The 24,723-nt window shown below is 38.0% G+C and overlaps 1 protein-coding gene across 3 annotated transcripts in view; it reads left to right on the top strand.

Moving 5' to 3' along the window:
* The window catches only part of MTM1 (myotubularin 1), a 48,770-nt gene that overhangs the window by 11,988 nt on the left and 12,059 nt on the right, over positions 1 to 24,723 (top strand). For 2 of the 3 annotated variants that reach the window (XM_056359910.1, XM_056359911.1), the window contains 8 exons: positions 1,890 to 1,961; positions 2,811 to 2,883; positions 4,393 to 4,487; positions 5,513 to 5,623; positions 6,544 to 6,645; positions 16,321 to 16,404; positions 18,279 to 18,428; positions 20,255 to 20,443. In XM_056359910.1, the coding sequence (XP_056215885.1) occupies positions 1,899 to 1,961; positions 2,811 to 2,883; positions 4,393 to 4,487; positions 5,513 to 5,623; positions 6,544 to 6,645; positions 16,321 to 16,404; positions 18,279 to 18,428; positions 20,255 to 20,443 (867 nt within the window). In that variant the 5' untranslated portion in view covers positions 1,890 to 1,898. Of the gene's footprint in view, positions 1 to 1,889; positions 1,962 to 2,810; positions 2,884 to 4,372; positions 4,488 to 5,512; positions 5,624 to 6,543; positions 6,646 to 16,320; positions 16,405 to 18,278; positions 18,429 to 20,254; positions 20,444 to 24,723 lie in introns of those variants that run through there. The other variant, XM_056359912.1, reaches the window with a different exon arrangement.

Genomic DNA, 24,723 nt, shown 5'->3' on the forward strand with positions numbered 1-24,723 from the left:
ATATGGAAAACATTTTTAAACAAGCTTCTGAGTAAATACACCTTTTACCTTTTTAAATACCTGGTTGTTGGAAAACTTAAGCTTCTATAGGAAAAGTCATCTGAACAAATCTTGGATGTTCCCAAGTTAACGTTGGCAATATAGAAAAACTTAAATGTACCTTAAGTTTTATAGCATGTAAGATATTGCAAGGAAGGAAAAACTTTATCTTCTAAATTTTATAGTCTCCAGTGTTGCAGTAGTTTTCCTGTGGAGGTTAGTTTGAAAGAACAGTGATTTAATGTTGATTGCTAATGGCTTTTCGTTTAAGTTGTTGGCATTGTACTAAAATTAGGTCAGGACCGCTCTGTTTCAGTGTCTGGAGAAAGCTGAGACTGCCAGAGATGCAGAAAGGCAGCAGTAAACCTCTGTGCAACAGGGTCACACAGGTTCTGCAGCATTCAAAAGCATTTTTTCTTTTTTTTTTTTCTTTTATTTTTTCAAGTTAATGGGAGGGGTGTGTTTTGGTTGGGTGTGGGTTTTGGTTTTTTTTAGGCAGTGATTTTTCTACTGATAGGCTGTATCACTGAATATTACAGTTTTAAACAGAATGTCAGGTTTCCTGTGTTTTCTTCATGAGCTATGGAAGACTTGAGCAGTGTAAGAAGGTAACAAACCTGTACAACTTCAGGTCATGGTTTTCCTCCTTCTTCCTGCACAGACACATTCCTGCACTGTTACAGTAACTTCAAAGCATTTTGGATCTTGCACTTTTATCTGTCAGTGTCGCTTCGTGTAGGGCTGTTGCAGTGTCACTGTGAGCCCAGCTATGCAGGAGCATGGGCTGACTTGTGCTGCAGAGATATGTGCAAACTTTTTTCAGCGTTGAGAGGGGAGAGTAAGTATTTATTTAAAGTTACAATGTTTCATTTATGGAACAGGAACAAAGGCTGTGTGGTCTGTAATCACCTTAAACTCCCTTCCCCAAACAAACAAACAAAACCTCTTCAGGATTGCTCTGGAATGTCAACTGGACTTGATGAAGGGCGTGTGACTAGTGAAAGGGAAGTATAATTTGGTACAAAGTTGCTGTTTGGAGGGACTTCAAGTATGAACATTTTCCCAGTGTTTTTTTTTCTAGAAATCCCATGTGCAATTTTCCCCAGTGTTTGCTCTAGAGATCCCATGTGTGATGTCAGGAAATAATTAAGATGATGAATTCTGTATTATACAATTCTGTCTTTAATCAATACCATTTTAAAAAAATATATATTCTTTTAAACATATCAAGGCTATTCTGACCAGAAAGCTGGACACTCCCCCTTCTGGTGCGCTAACTGAAGTTTCAGTTTAGGAAATGGGGGGTTGTTTTTAAATGTAGAAGTGTTGTGGAACTCCTGCTTTTTCCTTCTCTTCCCTTATTTTTTTTTTCTTCCCTTTTTTTTTTTTTTAAAACTTGAAACACTTGAGTGTGTTGACATGCTTGTGATTTCAAGAGCTGTGCAGTACTTTTATAGCTTGTTCCTGGTTTCCTAAATGAAAAATCCAAGTAGATTGCATTTCATAGTACGTACATCCTGTCACTTAAAATAAACACTCTAAATGTCTGAATACTATTACTAGTTCAGTCAACAAACAACTGGATTCCAAAATACAGCTTGATACAGAATATTCCTTATAAGAAGAACCAATCACAGAGCTAGTAATTAATTTCGTATTAGATTTGGATGCTTTTAAATAGTGGTCTTCAATTATAAGGCATTGTGTAATTTTTAAAATTAATAACTTGTAAAACAGTCTTGGAAGCTCTGTATTTCTACCTGTGGATCTCTAAAGTCTAAAATCTCTCCCATAAACAGTATGTATTCCAGGAAGAAGTTTAAAGTCTCTAATTTGTGATTTCTCATCAGATACCCAGTATGGCCGCATCATCAACACCTAAATATAATTCGAACTCCTTGGAGAGTTCCTCAAGTAAAAGGGTAAGTATAACTTTTTTCATGTTTGTTACATCAAAGATCTCAAAATATCCTCCGTATCACAAGTTATGAGAGCCTCCTTAAAATCAATTCTAATATGTTTACGCTTATCCATGTTTTCTACGTTGAGATATTCTGTGGCATTCTTGAAAATTCTTGGCACTTTGCTGTAGAAGGATTCTGTACTGCAGTTGATAAGTTATACCTAGTTATGTTTGGCTGGCTTAGTTTTAAAATGTTCATCTGTAGTGTGAAATACGTTGAAGCAATCTAAATGACATTCCCCTCAGCTTTTTGAAGCTGCGTGCTGAAGAAAATGTAACCTGTGTGCAAGAAAACAGAAACTAAGGTTTTATTAAGCTTTTTAAACATTTTTTCAAAAACAATGATTATTTTCTATTCATCATTATTAAAAATACTGAACTTGGGAAAGGCACAAATGAGTAGATTGTGTATAATAGTTGTGAGTACGTTGCTTGAGTGATTTCAGTTGATTTGTTCTTCCAAGCCCAGCATACTTGGAAAAATAAATGCACAAAACCTTTAGAGAACTTATAATATAGAAATTTAATCCCAATTTAATGCAAATATAATTAACTATTCTTTCAGAAGGAGAAATACTAAAACATGCTGGTGTTTCAGATCTGTTCAACCTTTAAATGTTTAATAACTGCAGCTTAGGATAGTGGTGTGTGTTCCTGTTTTGATTCAGTCTGTCAGTTTCTACTGTGAAGAAACCTGTTCTTTCCCATGCAGAAATTACCTTTAAAGGTTGATTGTTCGTTTGTTTGTTTTATCTGGAACTTGAAGGAATTGTAACTAAAATAGGATGTGCTATTGTACTTTCTTTAGATGCTAAAAGATGGAACTAACTGGGAACAAAATGAAGAAATACCTCGTTTGCCAGGAGAGACTAGAGTTACAGGTATGAAGCTATATAGCTGCCTAATGCAATGCTTGATTAGGAGTCTGGCATTTACATGTATCTTTACTGGATTGTTTTCATAATTTGGACTGGTTTGGGCTGGGGACAGGGTAAGTCATGCTAAAACATCATTAGTTTTTTGAAGTCATTGCAATAAGAATTTTTCATCACCACAGATAACTTTTTAAGTCTTTAAAATTTTGGTTTCCACACACTGCAGATCCTCCAATACAAAGAAATGGCAAGTCAAGGTGTGTCATAATTGTATCTACAGGCTAAGTAGCAGGTGTCTAGCAATGAGAGCCCCTCCAAGCTTTCTGAAGTCAAGAGAATTCTGTGCGCCACCCACTATGAATCGATACCTTGTACAGGAGTGTGGAAACTTAGCTCAAACCATGCCTACCCTAAGTACTATTCTTATGCTTCCTTGACACAACATGGCATGCATGTAGCTACTATTCATTTACATACAGTAATTTTGTAGCATAAGGAAGATTAATGTATTGTGTACAGTGACTTCTTACTGGAATGGAGCCTTCCACTCATGGGCGCTTGTGTTGAGGGATCAGAATGCAATGGGAAGAGGTTGGTCTTCTATTTGTGAAGCTTCTCCTTCCCCCTGCCTGAGGATTTTTTAGCTGGGTTTGTGAACAGGATTGGCTGAGGTGAAACCAAAGTAGTGATTTAGAGGAGGGAGGGAGGTTTTTAATGAGGAGAGTTGTGGGGAAGGCATGAGGGAGAGGGTGTGGGACTAAGATGAATGATCCTTATGAAAATTGTCTGTGCTTTGGGGAAGCACACTGGAAGAAGGGTGCTTGTTGTGGAAGGCAGATAAATAGGTTGGGCTAAAGAAATGAGTGGACAGGGAGAAATAGGTGGTTTGTACTGCTTCGCTTAAGTCTGTAATGACATTGCTTCAGTTGAGTCTGTCTTTTTTTGAGTAGTATGTGTTAGTACTTGTTTTGTTACTGTCCTTGCTGAAACATTGCTGATGGCCCTGCTGTGTTTGATTGCCTCAAATTGAAATGTAATGTTTCTCTTCAGGATGGTGAGTTCCCTAAACACTTCAGAACTTGAACTACATACTTCAGTGCAGAATTGATTACAGAGCACTGAAAGATGTAATATATCAATAGAAGTGTATGTGTTTGTTCTGGGATAGTGAATGGACTGGTTCAGTAGTCACAGAGAGGACTTAAATCTACTTGCTGTTCTGTGTCCTGCCCTCTTCCGTGTAGTGCCAAGAAAGAGAAGAACACAGATGTAATTAGGGAAGGCTACTGAAATCTGCTGATTTAATTTGGAAAAGTTTAGTATATGAAACTTTTTCACATTTTCCTAATAATTCAAGTGGACGAAACTCAGATTTATTACTTTTTAAATTCGTTCATCTCTGAGTGGCTGTTATGAGTGCAGCTCTCTTTAGTTTACTGCTACTTAACTGATGCTGTCCTTAGCTCTGATTTTTTTTCTTTTTACAATCTTTAAGAAATGCTGCATTTCTTACAGACAAGGATGTTATTTATATGTGTCCGTTTAATGGCCCTGTTAAAGGAAGAGTGTACATCACAAACTACAGGCTATACCTAAGAAGTGTGGAAAATGTGAGTAATATGCCACAATTGCTTTGGTGGGATGAGTTGGCTTTAAACCCCCTTCCCTTCACCCCCACTGCTTTTGGTTTATTTTGTGGCCAGTTCATTTGTTTTAGTTGTGGCCCACGTATGCTTGTGGAATTGCATGGGAGGCTTTTCACTGGGAATGATCTGTTTGTAATAACCTTATCTTAACTGTGTAATGACTAAGTAGTAATTGCCTTTGTGCCACTAAGAAATCCATGTAAAAATGGAAGTTCTTTAAAGTCAGATGTGTTGTAAAAGTGTTATTTCTGCCTGGTAAAATTACAGTTTAATCACACTGAACTGATACCTTTATCTTTTGTCTGTTGGAGCTTTTTTGATAGCTGCTCCCTTTACGCTTACTCTATGATAGATCAAGGGCAGCAACTGATGATGTGCAATAGTTCTTAAAATGGCTGTCACTTAAACCAAGATTTTGATTGTCCTTGCTGCTGGAAAAGAAAAATACTTTGATCAATAGAACCTTACATGGGCGGTGGGAGTAGCAATGTGTTCGATAACAAGCGCATTTTATTCTCTTTCATGTTGCCACTTATCTGTTTCATAACATGGTTTTTGTTTGTATTTTTTTAAAAGTAAGGTTTTAGGACTATTGAACTGAGGTCTTTCTGGTTGCAGCTAACTCTACTAGTAATCTATTTTTCATTTTTTTTCTAGTTTATCCTGTGTGTCAATAAAGCCGTCTTAGCAGACAGAGGCAATCAGATGTGTGTAGCAGAAGGCATCTTTTAGGGTGTTGCCACCTTTTTTTCCTGCATACTGTATTAGGCATGAAGTATTTTTGTTGCATGTTAAATTGGATGGTATTCAAGACTGTAGAGTGACTGTGCAGACTTCGTAATGTGTTGGGAGGAGAGACTCAAATGCAGAAACACACTTCTGCTTCCTTGACTGTATTTCATGTCTGCTTTCTATTCTAGAATGCATAAGAACATTTCGCTTGAGTCTTCTTTTTAGATTAATCTTCCTTACTCAAACTTTCCTTGCAGGATCCAGTTGTAATATTGAATGTTCCATTGGGTGTAATTTCAAGGATTGAAAAAATGGGAGGAGCTTCAAGCAGAGGAGAGAACTCTTACGGATTAGATATAACCTGTAAAGTAAGACTTTCCAATAATTCAATAGAAAATGAAATCTATAGGTTCCTTTTCTCACTGCTTACCTATTTATAGGAATGAAAAATCACGTTCTTCACAGCTGAATTTAAAAAGAGGGGGGTTTGGACCTGGACAGGGAAATACCTTTTGTACAAAGGGCTATTTAACTGTCCTCTCTGCATGCGAGGAGAGGGGCTGGTCTTCCTTTCTGAGTCACTACTTGACAAGAGGTTTTGCACAGTAGTCCTGTTTTAGGGCATTATTCCTGCATTGCTTCATTATTTCATTAGTTCTAAAAGCAATTTTTTTATAATCCTAAGATCTTTGAAGAACACCTCAAACAGGGGTTTTATAAGCCATAAAGGCAGTGAAAAGCTTATGTAACAGCCATCTCTGTTTCCTTAGTCTCACAAGAAAATTGTTGCCATGAAAAAATATGGTCATAGGGAAGTTCCCAGTGGATAATTCAGGATCCTTTGACTCATTAATGGAGTATGTATACACATTTAATTCTTAGTAGTTAATGCGCAGATTGCTTATTTTGGATGTTAGTGATGAGAAAATAGCTAGGGACAATGTAGTCTGAACAGATTATTGGCAAATTTTCATTTTGAAAACATAGACTAATTCCCATCCTGCAAATGTTCAATAGCCCATGAGACTTCAGTGAATCAGATTCAGTCATTTCTGATGGCTTTATGCCAAAGCAGCATTTGCACCACACGGAGTGTGGTACTGCTTTATTTGTAGAATTCTTATGCTCTATTCTATTTTATGGTGTAAGAAATAAAAGTGTACATTCACAGGGGTTTGAGGTGTGTTGCAAGCAGATTCTAAATCATGTTTACTGTACTATATAGCATTTGTACATCAGATAAAAGTATCTTACTGCTTTCACTTAAAAGATAATGCCTTTGTTTTAGGATATGAGAAATTTACGGTTTGCATTAAAACAAGAAGGGCACAGTAGAAGGGATATATTTGAAGTCCTCACAAAATATGCTTTTCCCCAGTCACATAACTTGGTAAGTTACATCGTTTATACTATTGAGTTGTCTTAATGCAGAGTTCTTGCCAATTAACTTCAACTGTTTGACCTGCTAATGGACATCATGTCTGCTTAAAGAGAATAACCACAGAATCTGGTGTCAGCATAAACTAAAAAGAACTAATGGTTTTGTTTAGTACATTTACAACACTTAAATGTATGTATTTTTAAAGTTATGGATGCTGTATGCTATACTTCAGGTAAACTACTGAGCACCTCTGATCCACACAGATTTCATTGCTTAGAGACTGCAAGTTGTCCTCCTTAATTAGGAAATACAGTAGTACATGCCTTACTTGATTTCTTGAAAATATTAAAACTATTGGGCAGTCTCCAAGGTAATGATAAATATGAATCACCAAGAGTTTTACTTCAGGAAAAGAAGATATGGTAAGACAACACTTGTTTTATTGATGAAGCTGATGAAAAATATAACAGGCAGCTTATAGTGTCATGAATTTACACAGATTTATTTCAGGTTAAAAAAAAGCACCTTATGGAAGGAATTGAGCAACAATTATGTTAACTAACCATTACCTTCAATTTCTTTGCCCAAATCTGTGTATTGTTCTCGGTGTGAATCATTTTGACATCTCTTCAGTAAATGCTTCATTTTGTCTTTTGTAAAATTTACTTTACATTTTATTATGTTCCTTTCATTTAGTATAATTGTATGAGAGCTCTCTTCACAAAATGTTGGAGGGTTCTGCTATGAATTCTTAAAAAGTTTGTTCAGGTAATTGTTGAGTGGATGAGGCTGCAGCAGGAATCTTATTTCCTTCTCCGAAGGCACATGTCAATCAATGGGTTATACTCTATAAACATTTAAGTCTTTGTAAGTATTTTTGCAGAAATTTTGCATTCTGTATGCAAACCGTCTGTGGAATGAAAGCATAAGGAGAAATAAATGCTGTTGCTTAGAAGTTTTCGCTTTGCTTTGCAATCTCATCCAATATTTAATTATTCTCATGGTGAAGAATTTTTTTTCTTACATTGAGGACCTGTACAGATTTGCATGTAGTGACTGTGGGCAAATTAAGTTTTAACTGACTTAGGAGCATCCCTTATGGGATTTTTTCTATGGTGCCCAATCCAACTACAGGGCTTGAATAATATGGTGATAAGATGTGGACTTGTGTTAGGTTTTGTCATGCAAAAAGTCCCAGTTTTGGCGTCTAGCAATGATAGTGAGTAATGTGTGGAGTGGTACACTTCCTGCTGTATTTGTTGCACCTGTTGAACCTAGTAAAGCTCATCACTACATGGTCTGGCCCGTTTTGGATGTAACTTGCCAATAAAAGTTATGCTTTTTAACAAAAGGCTCAGTCAAGGCAGAGGTAATTTTGCCTCTAGCACAAAACTTGAAGATAGTGACAAAAGACAGAATAGCTGTACTTTATCTCTCTTAGCTCCTGTCGGGAGCAGCTTATAAACGTTATAAATTATGATTACTTTGGAATGAAATAAAGTGAGCCCATATTACATCATGGTTGCACCTGTCCTTATTTCATGATGTCACAATGTGGGTGAGCCCTTAATTTTAAAATGAGCTAAGCAAGTGTGTGGTATTTTCGGTGTGCTTTCACCGTCTTTCAGCAAGCAGTTTAAATTGATCCTGCTAAAGTTGGGTGTTTCTGCCTGGTTGTTCATTCCTGCCTTGGTTTTCCCTGCACGAGCTTGAGGCTTCATGGTGAACCAGATAGGGAACTGAAAGGAACTAAAGCTGAACAAGGAGGGAAAAAATAAAAGCTTTACCCTGCGTCGTTTCCTCAGTCTTGTAAGCCCAATGTGACAATGGGGTTGGGGCATCTATGGGTGGATGTGAATGAAGAGAAATTATGGGACTGCGTCTTTCAGTGGCTGGTTTAGAACAAGGTTTCACTGTCGGAATATGACAGCGTGTCTGGGCTGTGCATGCCTGTGCTCTCTTTTGAACGTATGCTAACGCCCTGACCATGCAGATAGCTCAGTCAGGGAGATCTTTTGTAAAGAATGTGCTGTGACTTCACATGACAGCTGGGTGAAGGTGGCAGTCCTCTGCTATTCAAATGCTGAGCTCTTGCTTTTCTCTGGTCTCCTCCTCTCTACCTGCCAGCCATGTGGTTGATTATTCCTCTCATACCAAACTGACAGTTCTATAATCACCAAGTAAGCCAATGTAGCTCACTTACCCAGCACAAAATACTCTTTGTTTTCTGAATTAGTCTTGTGCCACTTAATAAATTGATGAGACCTGGTTTTAAATCAATATGCATCAGAACCAGTGCAAGAGAGGGCTTGTAAGTAGAACAGGGAGCAGGCAGGAGAGAAAAGAGAGGAATATCCTATTTTTAGCAGTGTTAAAGTGCTAATTTTGCTCAGACCACCTTGTGGAACTGCAGCCTTGATCTTCAGCTGGTTCAGCAGCACTGATGCTTGTGCAGCTCTGCAGTGGAAAGAAGGCATCATCAGGACAATAAAGGTCTAAACTTTACTGTCCTGATTTTTATCTGTATTTCTATATTTTGTCAGATTTTTATTTGTAGTGGAGCCATATTCTTAGAGCTGATCCTAAAGAAGAATTTTCAGAGATGCTTTGCTTCAGTTTTCTTCATGCTGTACCATTCTCAGACAAACGAATGGTAAATACAGCCCCAAACATTATTTCTGGGTAGGGTGTACTTAGTGTTTTCATGGTGTTTTCTCCATCACCATCCCAACAGCAGTGTTTGAGAGCCTCTAATAAATCATGGGTGCATCTATTGGTCAGTGTCTCAATGTTTTCCTTACTTCCAGAAACTAATTGTCTCTGTCCAGTTTGAGCATAGGCTGGGTTCAGATCTCCTTGAATCAATAACATAATGTAAAATCTGATAGCCCAACTGACAGCATAGTTGATACAGAACAAACAACTGCTATCCATAATCCTCTGTTGCATTTGCCAACTTATGCTAATTTAAATTGTGCTAAATTGAAAAGTTGTTGCTGAGTGTTTTTAAAAAGTTAAAAAAATAATCACGCCCCCAATTAAATATTTATAGTACTCCACAAAAGATGAGATATATTTAGTCTTTGTAGTTTAGTTTCTGCATAGCAGCTGCTTCACTTCCTGATCTTATCTTGAAACTACACATCATCATTTTTATAACATTATTCGCCACCATAATACCTACATGATACATACTTATTTCTAACCATGATAGCTCTGTGGGAATGCCAGTTTTGATGAGAGACGCTGGTAGTCATGCTGTCTGACTGACCTCTCCCACTCCCGATGTAGCTAGTTAAAGTATAAGGTTACTGTATTTGCAAATGATCAGAAGTTAATTATTTAAATACTACAATGCCTGATCTTAGTTGTTAGATGAACATGTATGATGTAACTGGCTGAGTTGTAGTAATGGCACATTAAAAGCAAGGGTAATGATATCTTTAAACACACTGAGAAACTGACAGCCTTTTCTACTAGTAAAAGCTTATGATATATGAAAAGCATAAACCAGTAAGTTAGGAATAGAAAATACAATTTACTTTGCATGTGTGCAACACTTTCGAGTTTTGCTTCTTTCTTCTTTTGTAATGCATATTGTACAAATAATAAATTGTATATATGTTATATGCTCATGTACAAGTAGAGCGTGTATTTATGTACTGTGTTCTATAAATAGACTAAATATTTAACTATTTGTAAATAGACTGCTTGCCAGTCTGTATTGTCAGATTGCAGCTGCCCTCTCCTCTATGGTACAGAACTACATTGTTGTGAGCAACCGATGTATCACATACTATTTTTGTGTGCAAAATGGTAATGATAAGTTGAATGTTGAAGACAAGCACTTGATCTGTAGGAGGACTGAAAAAGAGACACTGTGTGTTGACATTGCAGGTTAGCACCTGCAAGGAAGTAAACAGAATTATTTGCACAGTGAAGCATAAAAAGGAAGCTTAGCAAAAACATTACAAAATTTGAAAACCTGTTTTAAAGTGAAGTAGTAGCCTTCTGCTGCAGGTGAAGCAGTAGTCGTCTGCTTTTAGACTATGGACCTGCAGTTAAATCCATACTTGCATTCTGTGCAAAGAGGCTTTAATTTGCTTTTACAAAAATCTTAGTTGATGTATTGTTAAGTCTTAGTTGTTTTGTTTAACTACAGGTATTGATAGATCACTACCCTTGTACCCCGTAAGTTTTCTGAGTGATGATTTGCTATACTTTTATTTATTTCTTACCTCTTTAATGCTTTCCTTGACTACATCTTTCTATATCCCATGGCAGCTGAAAAGAATTTGAAACTGATTTTAATTAGTTGATAGACTAATAGGAATTGATGGGCTTCCATCAGACATGTAGCACTAATCTCTGTCAAACTTAAACCAGATTTAGTCAGTACATTGGAAGTGATTGCAAACTACCCCACTTTGAACCCAAGATGTGAGATAAAACCAGCAATCAGTATAACTTAAGGTAGATCTGTGCTTTATTCAAGTGGCTTATGGCTAGCTGGGCTCAGTACTGAGAGGAGGGAGGCCAGCTCAGGCTTGCCGCCTGAAGCACTGATTTATTGAACAGGTCGTCTACCTGAAACTTGTACTGTTGCTTGTATTTAGGATCCAACCAAACTAACCTAGGCTTGGCTCAGGTATACCTGTACAAACCACAGTTAGACTTTCTGATTATATGTTCCTGATTTTTAAAAAGCCAGTTCATGTTCTAAAAAAACCCAAACCACTTTTATTGCAATATTGTGCTGAACCTGAATGTTTCCTGTGTGTAGGTTTTATTTTAAAAAAAAATCCAACCTTTTTTGTCAAATTCAGGCATACGTAATGAAGCTGCAGTTGATTTAATTCCTGGGAAAATGGGCTGGGTGCAATAGGAGCTATGGAGAAGTGCTTTTTGTTGGAGAGGAAGGATTAACAATGAGAGAGGAGAATGGATTTTGTGTGGAGTGAAAAAAGAAATGAGTGGAGGTTAGGGTGGAGGCTCAGAGTACCTAAAGTACTGTTGGGGGAGAAGGAGGGTTTAGCAGGGATGTGCCACTGATGTGGAGGGAAGGAAAGATGTGTGAAGAAGGCATGGAGCCTAACTAGCCAACTTATTATACTCTGGTATTTGAAAGGCTTGCCTGAGTGCCTAATGATGTGCTGAGAGAGGTTGGCAGGGCTTTTCTGCTTTGTGGAGTCATGCAATTCCTGTAGCTGGTCACGTACTTTGCTTCTCTGACCTTCCTCTGCCCTCTGAAGGATATAAATATACACCCAGCTGGTCCATACTAAATGCCTATGGGCAGTGAAGTAAGTTCCTTGTTTTCATCCTGACATGTGAGGTGTGTGTATGTGAGGGGCACTAATATGAAAGAACCTGTATCCACAAAAAGCCAAGCCATGTATTTTATTAAGGTAGCATCTCTCAGATCTTATGTTAAATGATACAAGAATTTATGCATAATATGTTGTAAATGGCATGATTTCTTTGTCCCCTTTGCTTGCTGCAATGTAGAATTGCATTCAGATTATCTGCACTGTGGCATGAAAGCTTCAGCAATGTTAAGTTAATCAAGACATACAGATACAAACATACTGTGTTTAATCTGTAAGCTTGGGTTATTTAGGATGAAAGTGGAAATATGTGGGTCGGTAGTGCAAATGTGAAGCTTACCTGAACTGTAGCCCTTCTGGGATTTAAATAATATTTATCATGCTGATTTGTTCACTATGATGGGCTTTGTCAATTTGGTGCATCAGAATAATAAAAGGTCCAATTTGGTAAAATATGTTATTCAATAGAAATTACTTCACATTGCTTATTATCACATTTTGTTTCTAATAAATAATGGTAATGTACAGACGTGTGCTAAATATGGCTTGTACTGGCACAACTGAGAAAATACAATTGTATCCAAGCACATCTCTTATGTTTGCTTAAGTATGTGATTCTTAGTATTAAAATGTTTATAAGTGTGGGTTGCTTGTTACACTGAAGTGAAAATGTAGTTTGAAATTAGACAGAACTGTGTAAGATAGAAACTTTACAAATCTTACGAGGAGCAGCTGAGGGAGCTGGAGTGGTTTAGGCTAGAGAGGAGGAAGCTCTGGGGGATATTATCGCTCTCTACAACTACCTGAAAGGAGGTTGTAGGCAGGTGGGGTCAGTCTCTTCTTTCAGATAACAAGGGACAGGACAAGAGAAAATGGCCTCAAGCTGCACCAGGGGAGGTTTAGATTGGATATTAGGAAAAATTTCTTCATGGAAAGGGTGGTGAAGCATTGGAACAGGCTGCCCAGGGTGGTGGTGGAATCACCATCCCTGGAGGCATTTAAAAAACTTGTAGATGTGGTGCTTGGGGACATGGGTTAGTGGTGGGCCTGGCAGTGCTGGGCTTAATGGTTGGACCTGATTGTAAAGGTCTTTTCCAACCTGAATGATTCGGCAATTCTGTTCTCTGAAATGAGTATGCTGTTTTAAATGCGTGTTCTCCTACTCTGATTTTTCTGCTGTGCTGTGTTGGAATACAGAGGGATACAAATTTTATTTTCATCAATTGAGCTGCCTAAGTGGATGTGAATGTACAAAAATCTTGGGTTTGAATGGAACCATACTATGATTGTCAGAGCAGAAAAGGAAGCATTTTTACTCTTGGAAACTGCTTTATATATTGCTTTGTATATTTTGTCATGAGAGACAGGCCTAAGGTAGGATGAGGATACTGCTGTATTTCAGACTATAGCATTTAGCCTGGGCTAACATTCAGGCCATTTTCACAGAAAATTTCAAGGCTTGAAATATCAAGTCTTAAGTGAAAAGCCATGGGGGGGGGGTGGGGGTGGGATTCAGATCCTCAATCTTTCATACAGTGAGTAAGATTTTCAGTAGTAACCAGGTTAATTGTACAGTCTGCAATGCACACATATAAATGTGTGTATATAAATTTTTGTTATAAGTTAGTCAACTCTTGCAGAAGAAAAATAATTTTTAGTCTTTAGGATTTTCAATACTATTTATTTTTAAATATTGTTCCTGTTGGAGTATACTTCAAGAGTATTCTCTGAATTGCTGATAAAAATTTAAGTCCAGACTTTCCTCCATACACTTCCGTGTTCATTGTAGTGTTCTTTTATTTGTTAGTCTTAAGATTTGTGCTGGTTGATCCATGCTACTAATGTGGGTTTTTTCGTGAGCAATATAGGAAGAATTTGCACTACCTGGAATGTCAACAGAACTGATGAAGGTTAATTGTCAGCTTTAATAGTTGTGGGTTGTGTGACTGAAAGCTTTGGTCGTAGATGCGGTAAAGCTGCTGTAGCCAAGTGTTTTAAATGAAGCATGCTCTGCATAGCAGGATTTCATTCTTGCAGAAAGGATTCTGTCCGTCCCCTCCTCATGCATAGTAAATTTAACTTGTTTTTTAAAAGGTGAAAACAAAATACAGTTTTCCTTCTGTTTTCTTGTGGATTATTTTCTGGGTAATATGAACAGCATAGCTGCCATTTGTTTATTTCTAGTTTTGAGCAGCATCATCTTTATTTTTATCAATAAAATCTTCTGTGTAACAGCTATCACAGTGCACTGTAATAAGCTCCTGTGTTTTACTTATCAGGGCTTAAGCTGGGTAATTTTTAAGTTCTCACCAGGAAACTTGCAGTAAGGAGCAACTTAAATATGTCTCAAAGGCAGGAATATCTTATTTAAGTCATCTGTTAGGATTCCAGTGTTTCTGTTTCCTACTGTTGTTAAGTTTCTTCTTTGTCTCTGGTTCTTTGGTGAATTCTTAGCATAGTTGCACTTTGGGATACAGCAAATTCCTTTGGGGAGGAGGGGATGGTTCTTGTGTGTTGCTATTTATTAGTAGTTCAGCAAATCAGTTGCATCTACTGCTTTAGTGATAGTTCTGTTTTGCTGTATTCCTACTTTGCAATTAAAACAAACAACCTTTTTCAGGTTTTTCTGCCTAACTTCTGATAATTACATCTACTTCTAGTGGTATGTTTTTCTTCTGGTACAGTTGATGTCCACCTTTTTCCTTTTCCTTACTTCATCTCTCCCTCCATCCCACTTGAGAGCAGTTTAGTTAGTCAAAAGAATCCATGTTATTTACTTCCACTGAAGGCCTACCCTTTTAAAAATGGTGAAGACATTCAGAATACACAGTTTGGGAATGCATTGCTTGCTTCTGCAACTTGCTGATGAATTTACTTGCTCTAAAATACTGATTTAATTTCAAATCCCAGTTTCTAAAACTAGTGGGATAAAATCTCTTGTGTGAGTAGTAATGTCCTTTTGAAATACTTGTTGATTTGAAATACATGAGGAGAAAACTACTCCTTTTGGAGGGATTCATTTTTGTGGGTTTTAGTGCTGTTTACCGTCTAAACCATTGTAGCATACTAGGCTAAACAGAATTGCCTTGAGCCAGTAGGGTCTGCATTCATAAGATGGAAAGACACCCTCCTCTGGGCCCGAGGTGCACGTAGGAAACATTGCTGCCTTATCTCGGTAGATGGAATCATGGCACCTTAGAACCATGGGGGTTTTCCTTGCTTGCCAGGTTTTCTGCATTTCTGCTTAGTATGGGTGTAAGCCTGTGAAAATGATGTAGATTTGGGATGTTTGGTTTAGCGTTCAGTTTCTTCTTTTAATATCTTTGAATAGCTAGCAGACTTTCAGCTTTTTTTTTTTTGTTACAAATGACCTGTGATGGGCTTTTGAATGCTTTCTGCTCTGGTTGCTGTTACTCAGCTCAGGACAACGCATTCTCTTCCACATTTGTTGGTGTTTTTTGGGGTTTTTTTTCTTCTTTCTTTGAAACAATTTAGTTTCATGTTCCAGTTGGCATCTGAAGAATTTGTAAGCCACCAAAATCATTTTTCTCAATGAAGGATATTCTTAAACACTTGGTTTCATCATAAACTGTAGAAACAAACAAAGAAAAAAAGGGGTTAGTTAGGTATTACAGCCCACTTTAATTGAAAGGAGAAGGAAGCTGAAAGCTGTGAGGAAGTTCTCAGAATCTGGGGTGAGGATACTGTGTTTTATAAATGAGTCTTGAGAGTGAGCAACAAAGCAAGAGGAAAAGTAGATAGTGTAACCTGCTAACAACGTATTTTGTTACATTTTCAATGGCAACTTTTTAATTTCCATGGTGTTCCAAAGTAAACTGGATTTCCACTAGTAAGGATCAGTTGGGTAGGGGATGCAGAAAGAAGGTTGCTTCCTAATGGCAATGAATAGCAATTAAAACCTTTTTACACTTTCAATTTAGCATCTAATATTTTATGTAGTAATTGCAGCTGCACCTATTGGAGAAATTTTGGTGAGAAGATGGTGGTTTATATGGTGAGGATATGAAATGCAGGTAGTAATCAAATATAAACTATTTTAAAACTTCAACCTCCTCCCAGTAAAAAAAAAAAAAATCCAACAGTTTAAGCTGTGTAATTTTTATTTTGTCACTTCATGTTTTAGCTATTGTCACATTTTCATTATTTCATTAGCAAATCTGTATTGTTTGTTACTTCTTGGTCTTTGTTTTACAGTCTTAAAAATATCAGATTTAAATGGAGAGAATGGGGCTGGCATGGAAGAGTCAGTCCTGTTCTGTGGTGGGGCTTAGGGTATAACTGATGAGCCCTTGTATTTGCTCAGTTTGGTGTAACAAGCTTCTTTTACATCCTACAGCTTTTTTTTGCATTTGCAAATGAAGAAAAGTTTTCTGAAAATGGATGGATGGTGTACAATCCAATGTCTGAATACAGGAGACAAGTGAGTTATTAAAGTTGCAGTTGCCTGGTGCTTTCATATCTGACAATTTACGTAGAGGAATTATTACTTGTATGTGTCTCTTACCAGCTGTTTTGTGGGGGGAGCTCAGAAAAGATGATGATGGAAATACAACTTGGAAAAAAAAGTAAAGAAAAGAAATAAACCACTGGAACCTTTAAAAAATTGGAGTGTCACAGGAAGGTAGTCTTTGCTCTTTGAAGGAAGTTATTGATACTTCTTAGAATGTGCCACTGTTAAGTGAGCAAGGGGTGGGGAGAATGTGCCGAATATGTAACTACAGTGTCCTAAATATAAATTTGATTTGGTCTTTGATTTGGTCTAGTGCTTCCTGAGGTGAAGGGAGGAAAAAAAAAAGTTTTTTAGAAGCAGTGTTGCTTTATAGAAGTTAATTATATGTCTATTGGTATTCTACCTTGCTCTTTAGGTGATTTTGGAAAAATGTCAATGAAAGAGGATGATATATTCAATTTTAAAACACCTTTTAGAAAATTTAATGTTGCTTTAAATAGGACTTTTTTTTAATTATATAGCAAACAGTAAGGCCTTCCTTAGATTTATTTTCTTTTTCCCTCCATAGTTTTTTGGTTCAAGGTTTAGTGGCTGTTATGGTTTAACCTGAGCCAGCAATGAAGTACCACGCAGCTGCTTGATCACTACCCCCCTTCCCTTCCCACCCTGCCCCTGGTGGGATGGGGAGGAGAATTGGAAAAAGGTAAAACCCATAGGCTGAGACAAGAACAGCTTAATAATTGAAATAAAGTAAAAATAATAACAACAACAACAATAATAATTGTAATGAGGAGGAGAGGGAGAAAGAGGAATAAAATCCAAGGGGAAAAAAACAAACAAAAAAGTTATGCAGAATACAGTTGCTCACCACTTGCTGACCCATGCCCAGCCAGTCCCTGAGCAGCAAACAGTGGCTCCTGGCCAGCTCCCCCCAGTTTATATACCGAACATGATATTTTATGGTATGGAATATCCCTTTGGCTAGTTCAGGTCAGCTGTCCTGGCTCTGCTCCCTCCCGGCTTCTTGTGCACCTCCTACCTGGCAGAGCCCAAGAGACTGAAGAGCCCTTGACTCAGGGCAAGCACTGCTTAGCATCAACTCAAACATCAGCGTGTTATCGGCATTGTTCTCATACTAAATCCAAAACATGGCACTGCACCAGCTACTAGGAAGAAAATGAACTCTATCCCAGCTGAAACCAGGACAGAGGCCTAAGACCCAAAAAATTAAACTGCAGCCCCCCACACAAACCCACTCTGTGTGTGTGTGTGAAGGGCTTATCAGTCTTTCTCAGTTTCCTGGCTGCTGTTTGTGAAATGTCTTACTGAGCAGACTGCAACTAAAACTTCTTGTTTCTCAGTAAGAAAGCTACCGTAATCTTACTTTTAACCTGAAGGTAGTACAAAGTCACAGCGAAGAAAGGTTGAGGTGAGACTTCCTCCCCCTGTCTTCTCAGGACCATAGTCTCTTCAGCAGGCAAAATGGAAAGGCAGAGCTTTGACGGATGAGAAAAGGCAGTTTTCTTCCCTCGATCCCATCATTAAAGAAATGCATCTACTAGTTTTAATCATTGTTTTGAAACTTGTTGTAAGAATAGAATTTTGTATGTAAGAGAACATGAGATAGCTCTGCAGTAGTCTAAGGCTGTGAATTCATCATCAATGAGCTATTTTGTGTGGTCTTGTAATCTTTTTTTCTTCTATTGTTTTGAAACAGTACTGTAGTTAGATTAAATTGGTAGGTTGTTGCCACCATGTGGCCATAACTTCTTGTAAAATTCAAGAGCAGAATTATTATTTGTATAGCCAAAAATATGTTGAAAAACTTTGTGTTACATTTTTAGGGACTGCCTAACGAACGATGGCGAGTAACTTTTATTAATGAACATTATGGCCTGTGTGACACATATCCATCACTCTTAGTAGTGCCATATAATGCAACTGATGATGATCTCAAGAAAGTTGCTGCCTTTAGGTCCCGAAATAGAATCCCGGTGAGTATGATGTGATGAAAGTTACCTTATAATGTAGCTAGTTTTAAGTATGCATCCAAACAACTTTTTGCTGAATGTGACACAGAGCATGGTTTTTTTGGAACTGGTTACAGCGGAATAGTTTTGATTGGCTGGTGGTTTTACTGCTTGAAACTAGTATCTTGGCCAAGCCAGATTTCCGTTTTCCCCCCACAACAATCACCCATTCCAACTTGTTTGGTTTTAACTTGACTTTTCTAGTAACAACTGCCAGCATTGCAGATTCCCTTTTCTTAATGAAGTATGAGCCTTAGACTACCATCTGTACTACTTTGACTATCATTGGATGCACATAAAAAGTGATAGCAAATGTTACTCTCCTGTAAGCAAACCGCATGGCATTTAAACATAGTTTCAATGGTCAGTCCTAAAATAAGACCTCATGCATAGTCTCTGTAGCGAATTCCTGGGCTTTTTAGCCCTTTAAATTGGGCTGTTTAAGATAAACCCATTTGACCTTTTGGGTATATTTCTGTAACTAAAATTCCTTGAAGTAAAAGAATTTTTATGTATCAGCTTTTTGCAGCACTATAGAAAATTTTAATTTCTACCACAATACAATCTGGTTTAACTAATATTTCCATTCGGCAGACTCGGAAGAGGTACTAGATTCTTAGCCAGTATCAGAAAGCTGCCTTGAATCTCAGTTAATTTCGAGCAGAAGCAAAACTCAGTATGATAAATATTTATTAGATATGGTGTTTACTGACAGGCTAGGCCTATAATTATAAATTTACTATATATACACACACATGTAATATATAATGTGTATAAAATATATATGTTAAATATATAGTGTGTGAATATAGTTCTTATAGCCTAGCTGTATCTTCTCTGTCATCTCAGAATTCATGATGGGGCTTTTGTGTGCCTGTGCAGTGAGAGTCATTTCCTTGGTAATAGTAATCTTATTCTTGTCAGGAAATAACCGATCATACTCACCCACACACACTCTGACAGGTCTCATTCCTAGATATACAACTAAGGGTTGTATTACAGGAGTGAATACTTCCTGAGGAATTATTTTTTTTTTTAATATCTGATGTTCTTTCACTCTGTAACCCACAACTTTCAGACTGGATGAGAGTGCTGTTTCTTAATATTCTTCATTCATTGCTACAAAGTTAGAGATTTTGCCGGCTGCTTATCTTTAATCTCTTGCACTGTAGTATGTTCCCTGGGCTGCACGCTCTCTCTTGTTTGTGTTAAGTCCCCTCTGACTGAGAAGAACAACAAAGGCAGTGTGCACTTTGTTCCAGTGCCCCCTCTTTGTGAAGAGGGCTGAGGAACAAAATGTTCTTTAAGGAGAAGTGGAAAACATTCAAGATACTCTAGAAAGGTTCAACTTTCCTTCCTACTCCAAAAAAAAAGGAAAAGTTGTTCTTGTAGAATTGGAGCATTTTAGTCACTTTCTACAATGACTTCATTCGTCTGAATTGCTTCTTAGTATCAGCAGGCATTGCTATGTTTGTTTCCAGTTTGCTTTTCAGAATTATTTGTGCAACTTGTAGGAAAATATTAGAATGCATTGGACTGTATAAGTAAGTATAATTTCAATAAAAGTTAAGTATTTAAAAGAATGAACTCTTCTAAAGATTATTACTATTAATACTAAATTTTATGAGACTACAGTGGAAGCAGTTAAATGTCTGGGGATTATCTTTTGAAGAAAAAAAAGAAGTGTTAACCTTCATATTAGCTCTTTTAAAGAATGTAACTTTGACATTTCAAGTTACAATTTGTTAATAAAATATATTTCTTCTGATGTGTTTTTGACACGTGACTAGGTTCTGTCATGGATTCATCCAGAGACTCAAGCTGTTATTATGCGCTGCAGTCAGCCTCTTGTTGGAATGAGTGGCAAGCGGAATAAAGATGATGAAAGATACCTTGATATCATCAGGGAGGCTAATGGGCAAATCTCAAAACTTACCATCTATGATGCTAGGCCCAATGTCAATGCAGTCGCGAACAAGGTAAACAGATGCTTAATAGTCATATTTGTGAAGGGGGGTGGGAAGGAGACTTAGTGTCAAGTTTTCTGTGAGGAGGTTTGTGGGAGCAGTACTAATCTTAATGTACATAAACTTACGTAAATAAATATATATTTACATAACCAAATATCGGGGCTCAAGGCCATGAATGCCTTAAGCAGGTCATAAGCAGGATTTCAGGACCCTGTGTGGATTTCCAGACACGCTTTACCCTGTCTGTTAGTAGTCAAGCACAGATCTTAGCACGGGACTGAAATCTAATAGGACTACACCTGCACTGTGAGGTAAATGTAAGGCTGTGCTGTAGAGCGTGCCCTTTGTTGAGTGACATGCCACCTCTGTGCAAGCCACAGCTCTGCTTCATATCCTCTGGAAAAGTTCTGTCCTGGGAAGGCTGTGTGCATAAAGCCTAGCCCACTGTTAGGCATCCTTTGTTTGGCTCTGGGAGTTTAGACAACAATTCTCCCCCTTTGGACTTATTTCAGTCCAGGACTAGTCCATTTCCATCACATTTAGGTGGAGCTTGAGTGACTATATACATATTGTTGTTACTAACTGGTATTGTGTGCCCAGTGAGATGTAGTAGTACCTTGGAAGCAGGTAACTTTGGGAGGGAGGTATGCATTAGTATTACAATGAGATTTTCATCTGAGGAAAGTAATTTCACCACAATGGTTAGCTCAGCCACAGGCATCTCATGGATTCTTCATACAGCAACTGGTATGCAGCTGATCAGCTGTGTGGTGCCATCGAGTTCCCATTCCTGCAGGGAGCATGGCAGAGCCTGGCTGTGGTGTCTGCACTCTGCTCCATCCTCCATTACTCCTATCAGCATGTGCTGAGCTGGCAGGATGTGTTGCTTAGGGAACTGTGGTCATGTAGATGCATTGGTGATACATGCCAACCATCCTGAAGGTGGTAGCTGTACTTTACCCTAAAAAAAAAAACCACCTACGCTTCTGTTAGGACCCAATTTTCTCTAATTCCCTGCCTCAAGGTGATTTTCCCACACATAGAGCACATCAGACTTTGTTGTGCTCCATGTTCATATGAAAAAACCTAATTAGGGAGAGGCGGTGAAGGACACAAGTTTAATGCTTTCTTCGTATGAGAATGTACAAACTTCACTCCCATGTCTAGGATAGTCCCTTACACACTGAACTTCAAGCACAAATGAAGTGGGTGTGCTCTTCAGTACTTATTAGTGAAGGTGTGTGTCTGCACAGCAAAGAGCATGAGAGAAATGAGCTTGAGAGGGTTTGACATCTTAGGGGAAATAATGAGTGTGCTTATCTGGGAGAGAAGGAATTACAGCTCCTGAGTAGTTTTTTGGCACAAAATGAACACTAATTTAGTGGAATGAGTCCTCTTCAATGTTTGTGCTGAAAGGAGCATGAAATGGTAAAGCTTCTTGGCCTCTGTGAGGTTTCTGTGTTACAAACATTAAGTTGCTTCAGAATTCAAGAGGGACAATAATGTTAGTGTTTTGCTCTGCGCAGCTTAAAAGCACATACATGTACCTTTATGGCCCTTTTTCTCTTTGATAGGGAATATAATTTATTAAGGAAGAAATGAGGTGCTTTTTTTGTATAGCACACACACTTTCAGAAACTGTATCCTAGGGTCTGTTTGGCTAGGTTTTCATCTGATGGTTTGTATTTTGAGGGTCTGTGTCAGTTGCTTGCAAGTTGCATTATCCTCTGCAGACTGAATTTTTGTGGGTGAACAAAACATGTAATCCTTCTGTTTGCCTTGTGGAAGGAATGTCAATTCTTATATTACCTTAAATTTTTCCTCAGTTCTTGGACAAACTCAAACTTTTACCCCATTTGTTTCAAAGATGTATTGTGGCTGAACTTTATATACACATACTCACTGAAGTATGAAACACAGTTTTCAGCTTTTTAAATTGGTATATTTCACCTATGTGTTGAAATTAACTCCTGATATGCCTAAATATGAAACAATCATAGCGGTAAAAGCAGTAGGGTGCATTGCTAGGTCTGAGGGACAGTGTCATAGAGTGCAAGCCGATGTTGATCAGCACTGAGAAAAGTTTTCTTGAACAGCTGTGAAGATTAGTGTAAGCAAAATCTTGGGCTATGCTACTCATGCATTCCTGTGTTCTTTGTACATAGGTCAAGACCACACAGTCAGTAGGAGTTGCAGCAGCCCTGATGCTAAAATTACAGTTATTCCTCACCAGGACTTCATGATACTCAAAGGAAAGAGAAAAATAGTGTCATCGCTTCTTTTAGCACAAACCCTGGCACAGAGAATACCCCCACATCTGAGGAAGGAGATAGCAAGCATAGAATAGAGAATACTGTGCTAGTATACAGAAATGTAGGTGGTATTAACGGGCAAAGGCTATACTGTACCCTAGGTGGTTGCTTGATGTGTCTTGATGTGTAGTTGGTGGCTGTAATGGCTTACAAAGGCAAAATTTAGTTACCACAATTCATGGAATGGCATGGGTTTGTTGTCTGCAGGAAATGCAATTTTACAGCTAAATTCAGAAAAATCTCATCAGTGGCACTGCATTCTGAAGTATGTGTGGGTTTTCCACTTCCTTTTGTGACCAGGCACATCCTCTGTAGTGGTGGTGATTCAGTGTTTTGGGAGAGCAGCAGTAGAATGGACTTTCTACTTATGTGGCTCTTTAACTTCTTAATGATCCAAATACACATTTAGTCTTCAGCCATAAAAGTTAACGTTAGAAAAGTTGCTTTTAAGTAAACTTAAATGTTACTACTAATTTACTACTTAGAGGCAGAATCTAAGATTCTTGAACTTAATTCTTAAATGAAACATAGCTTATTCTTAACTGAACTCTTTAATTTTAGTTGGATTTGTGGGTTAACCCCAGCTGGCAACCAAGCACCACACAGCTGCTTGCTCACTCCCCCACCCAGACGGGTGGGGAGGAGAATTGGAAAGGAATGTAAAACTTGAGGGTTGAGATAAGAACAATTTATTAATTGAAACAGAATAAAAATGAAAGAATAATAATAATTACTATAACAACAATAACAGTTATAATGAAAAGGTGGGGGAAAGAATAAAATCCACAGGGAACAGGATAAAGGAAAACAAGTGATGCAGAGTAGAACTGTTCACCACCCACTGACCGATACCCAGCCAGTCCCCCAAGCAATGATCCTCGGCTACCCCCCTTAATTTTATATACCAACATGACGTCCCATGGTATGGAATACCTCTTTGGCTAGTTTGAGTCAGCTGTCCTGGCTGTGTCCCCTCCCAATTTCTTGTGCCCCTCCAGCCCTCTTGCTGGCAGGGCCTGAGAAACCGGAAAGTCCTTGATTTAGTATAAACATTACCCAGCAACAACTAAATCATCAGTGTGCCACACTGTTCTCGCATCGGAGCCAAAACACAGCACTGTAGTGGTTACTAAGAGGAAAATTAACTCCATCCCAGCTGAAACCGTGACACTTGGCCAAACATTTTATCATTTTTATCTATTTCAGTGTCATTTCAATTTTAGTAAACTAGGCAGTTCAAACACAGGAAAGCATTTTTGGTTTTGTTCTTTTTATTAGCAAGTTTGCACTGGTATACCTGAGATTTGTTCTCCTTTGAATTAGTGGTGTAAAGAAACAGACAAATCCTTTTGACTGAATTTCTAATTCATACAGAAACAAATGAGCAGTTGTATTCCCTGGTAGTGATGATCTCATATGTTATGAGTAATTGCTGTTTTGTGTGGTGTACTTTAATTTTAATTTAACCTTAATGATTTGTCTGGGAAGTAAGTTGATCTCTTTTTGTATTCAGAAACATGAGTTTGTTTACGCCTGGGTGGGAAAAGTGAACATCAACGAAGAAAAAAAATACTGATATTGTAATGTCAGTTGGGCAAGGAAAAGCCATTTCCACTGTGAATCTCAAAAGTAATGGGGAAGGTACCAGTGGCTTTTTATTCTCAAAGCAGTCTGAGTCCTGACTGATGCGATGCCGGCCCACTGTCCATAACCTGGCTGGTTCAGTCCGACTGGAAGGTCTCCAGGCCCCATAGTTCAAACAACCTTGTAGTGTTAATCTACTACTTTTAGGGTTACTCCCTTGAGATTTTGAAATGAACTAGGCTACCTGGAGCAACTTGAATGCCATTCTGGCCATGGGCTATATGTAATACACTTTGTCCTTTTGGACAAAGGAAGGCCCCCAAGTATCCTTCTCCAGCATTTGCTCCTCCAAAGTTTGTATCAGAGACTGATGTTTTAAACAAGCAACTGAAA

The sequence above is a fragment of the Falco biarmicus genome, chromosome 14, assembly GCF_023638135.1.
Source record: "Falco biarmicus isolate bFalBia1 chromosome 14, bFalBia1.pri, whole genome shotgun sequence".
In the NCBI taxonomy this organism is placed as follows: Eukaryota; Metazoa; Chordata; class Aves; order Falconiformes; family Falconidae; genus Falco; species Falco biarmicus.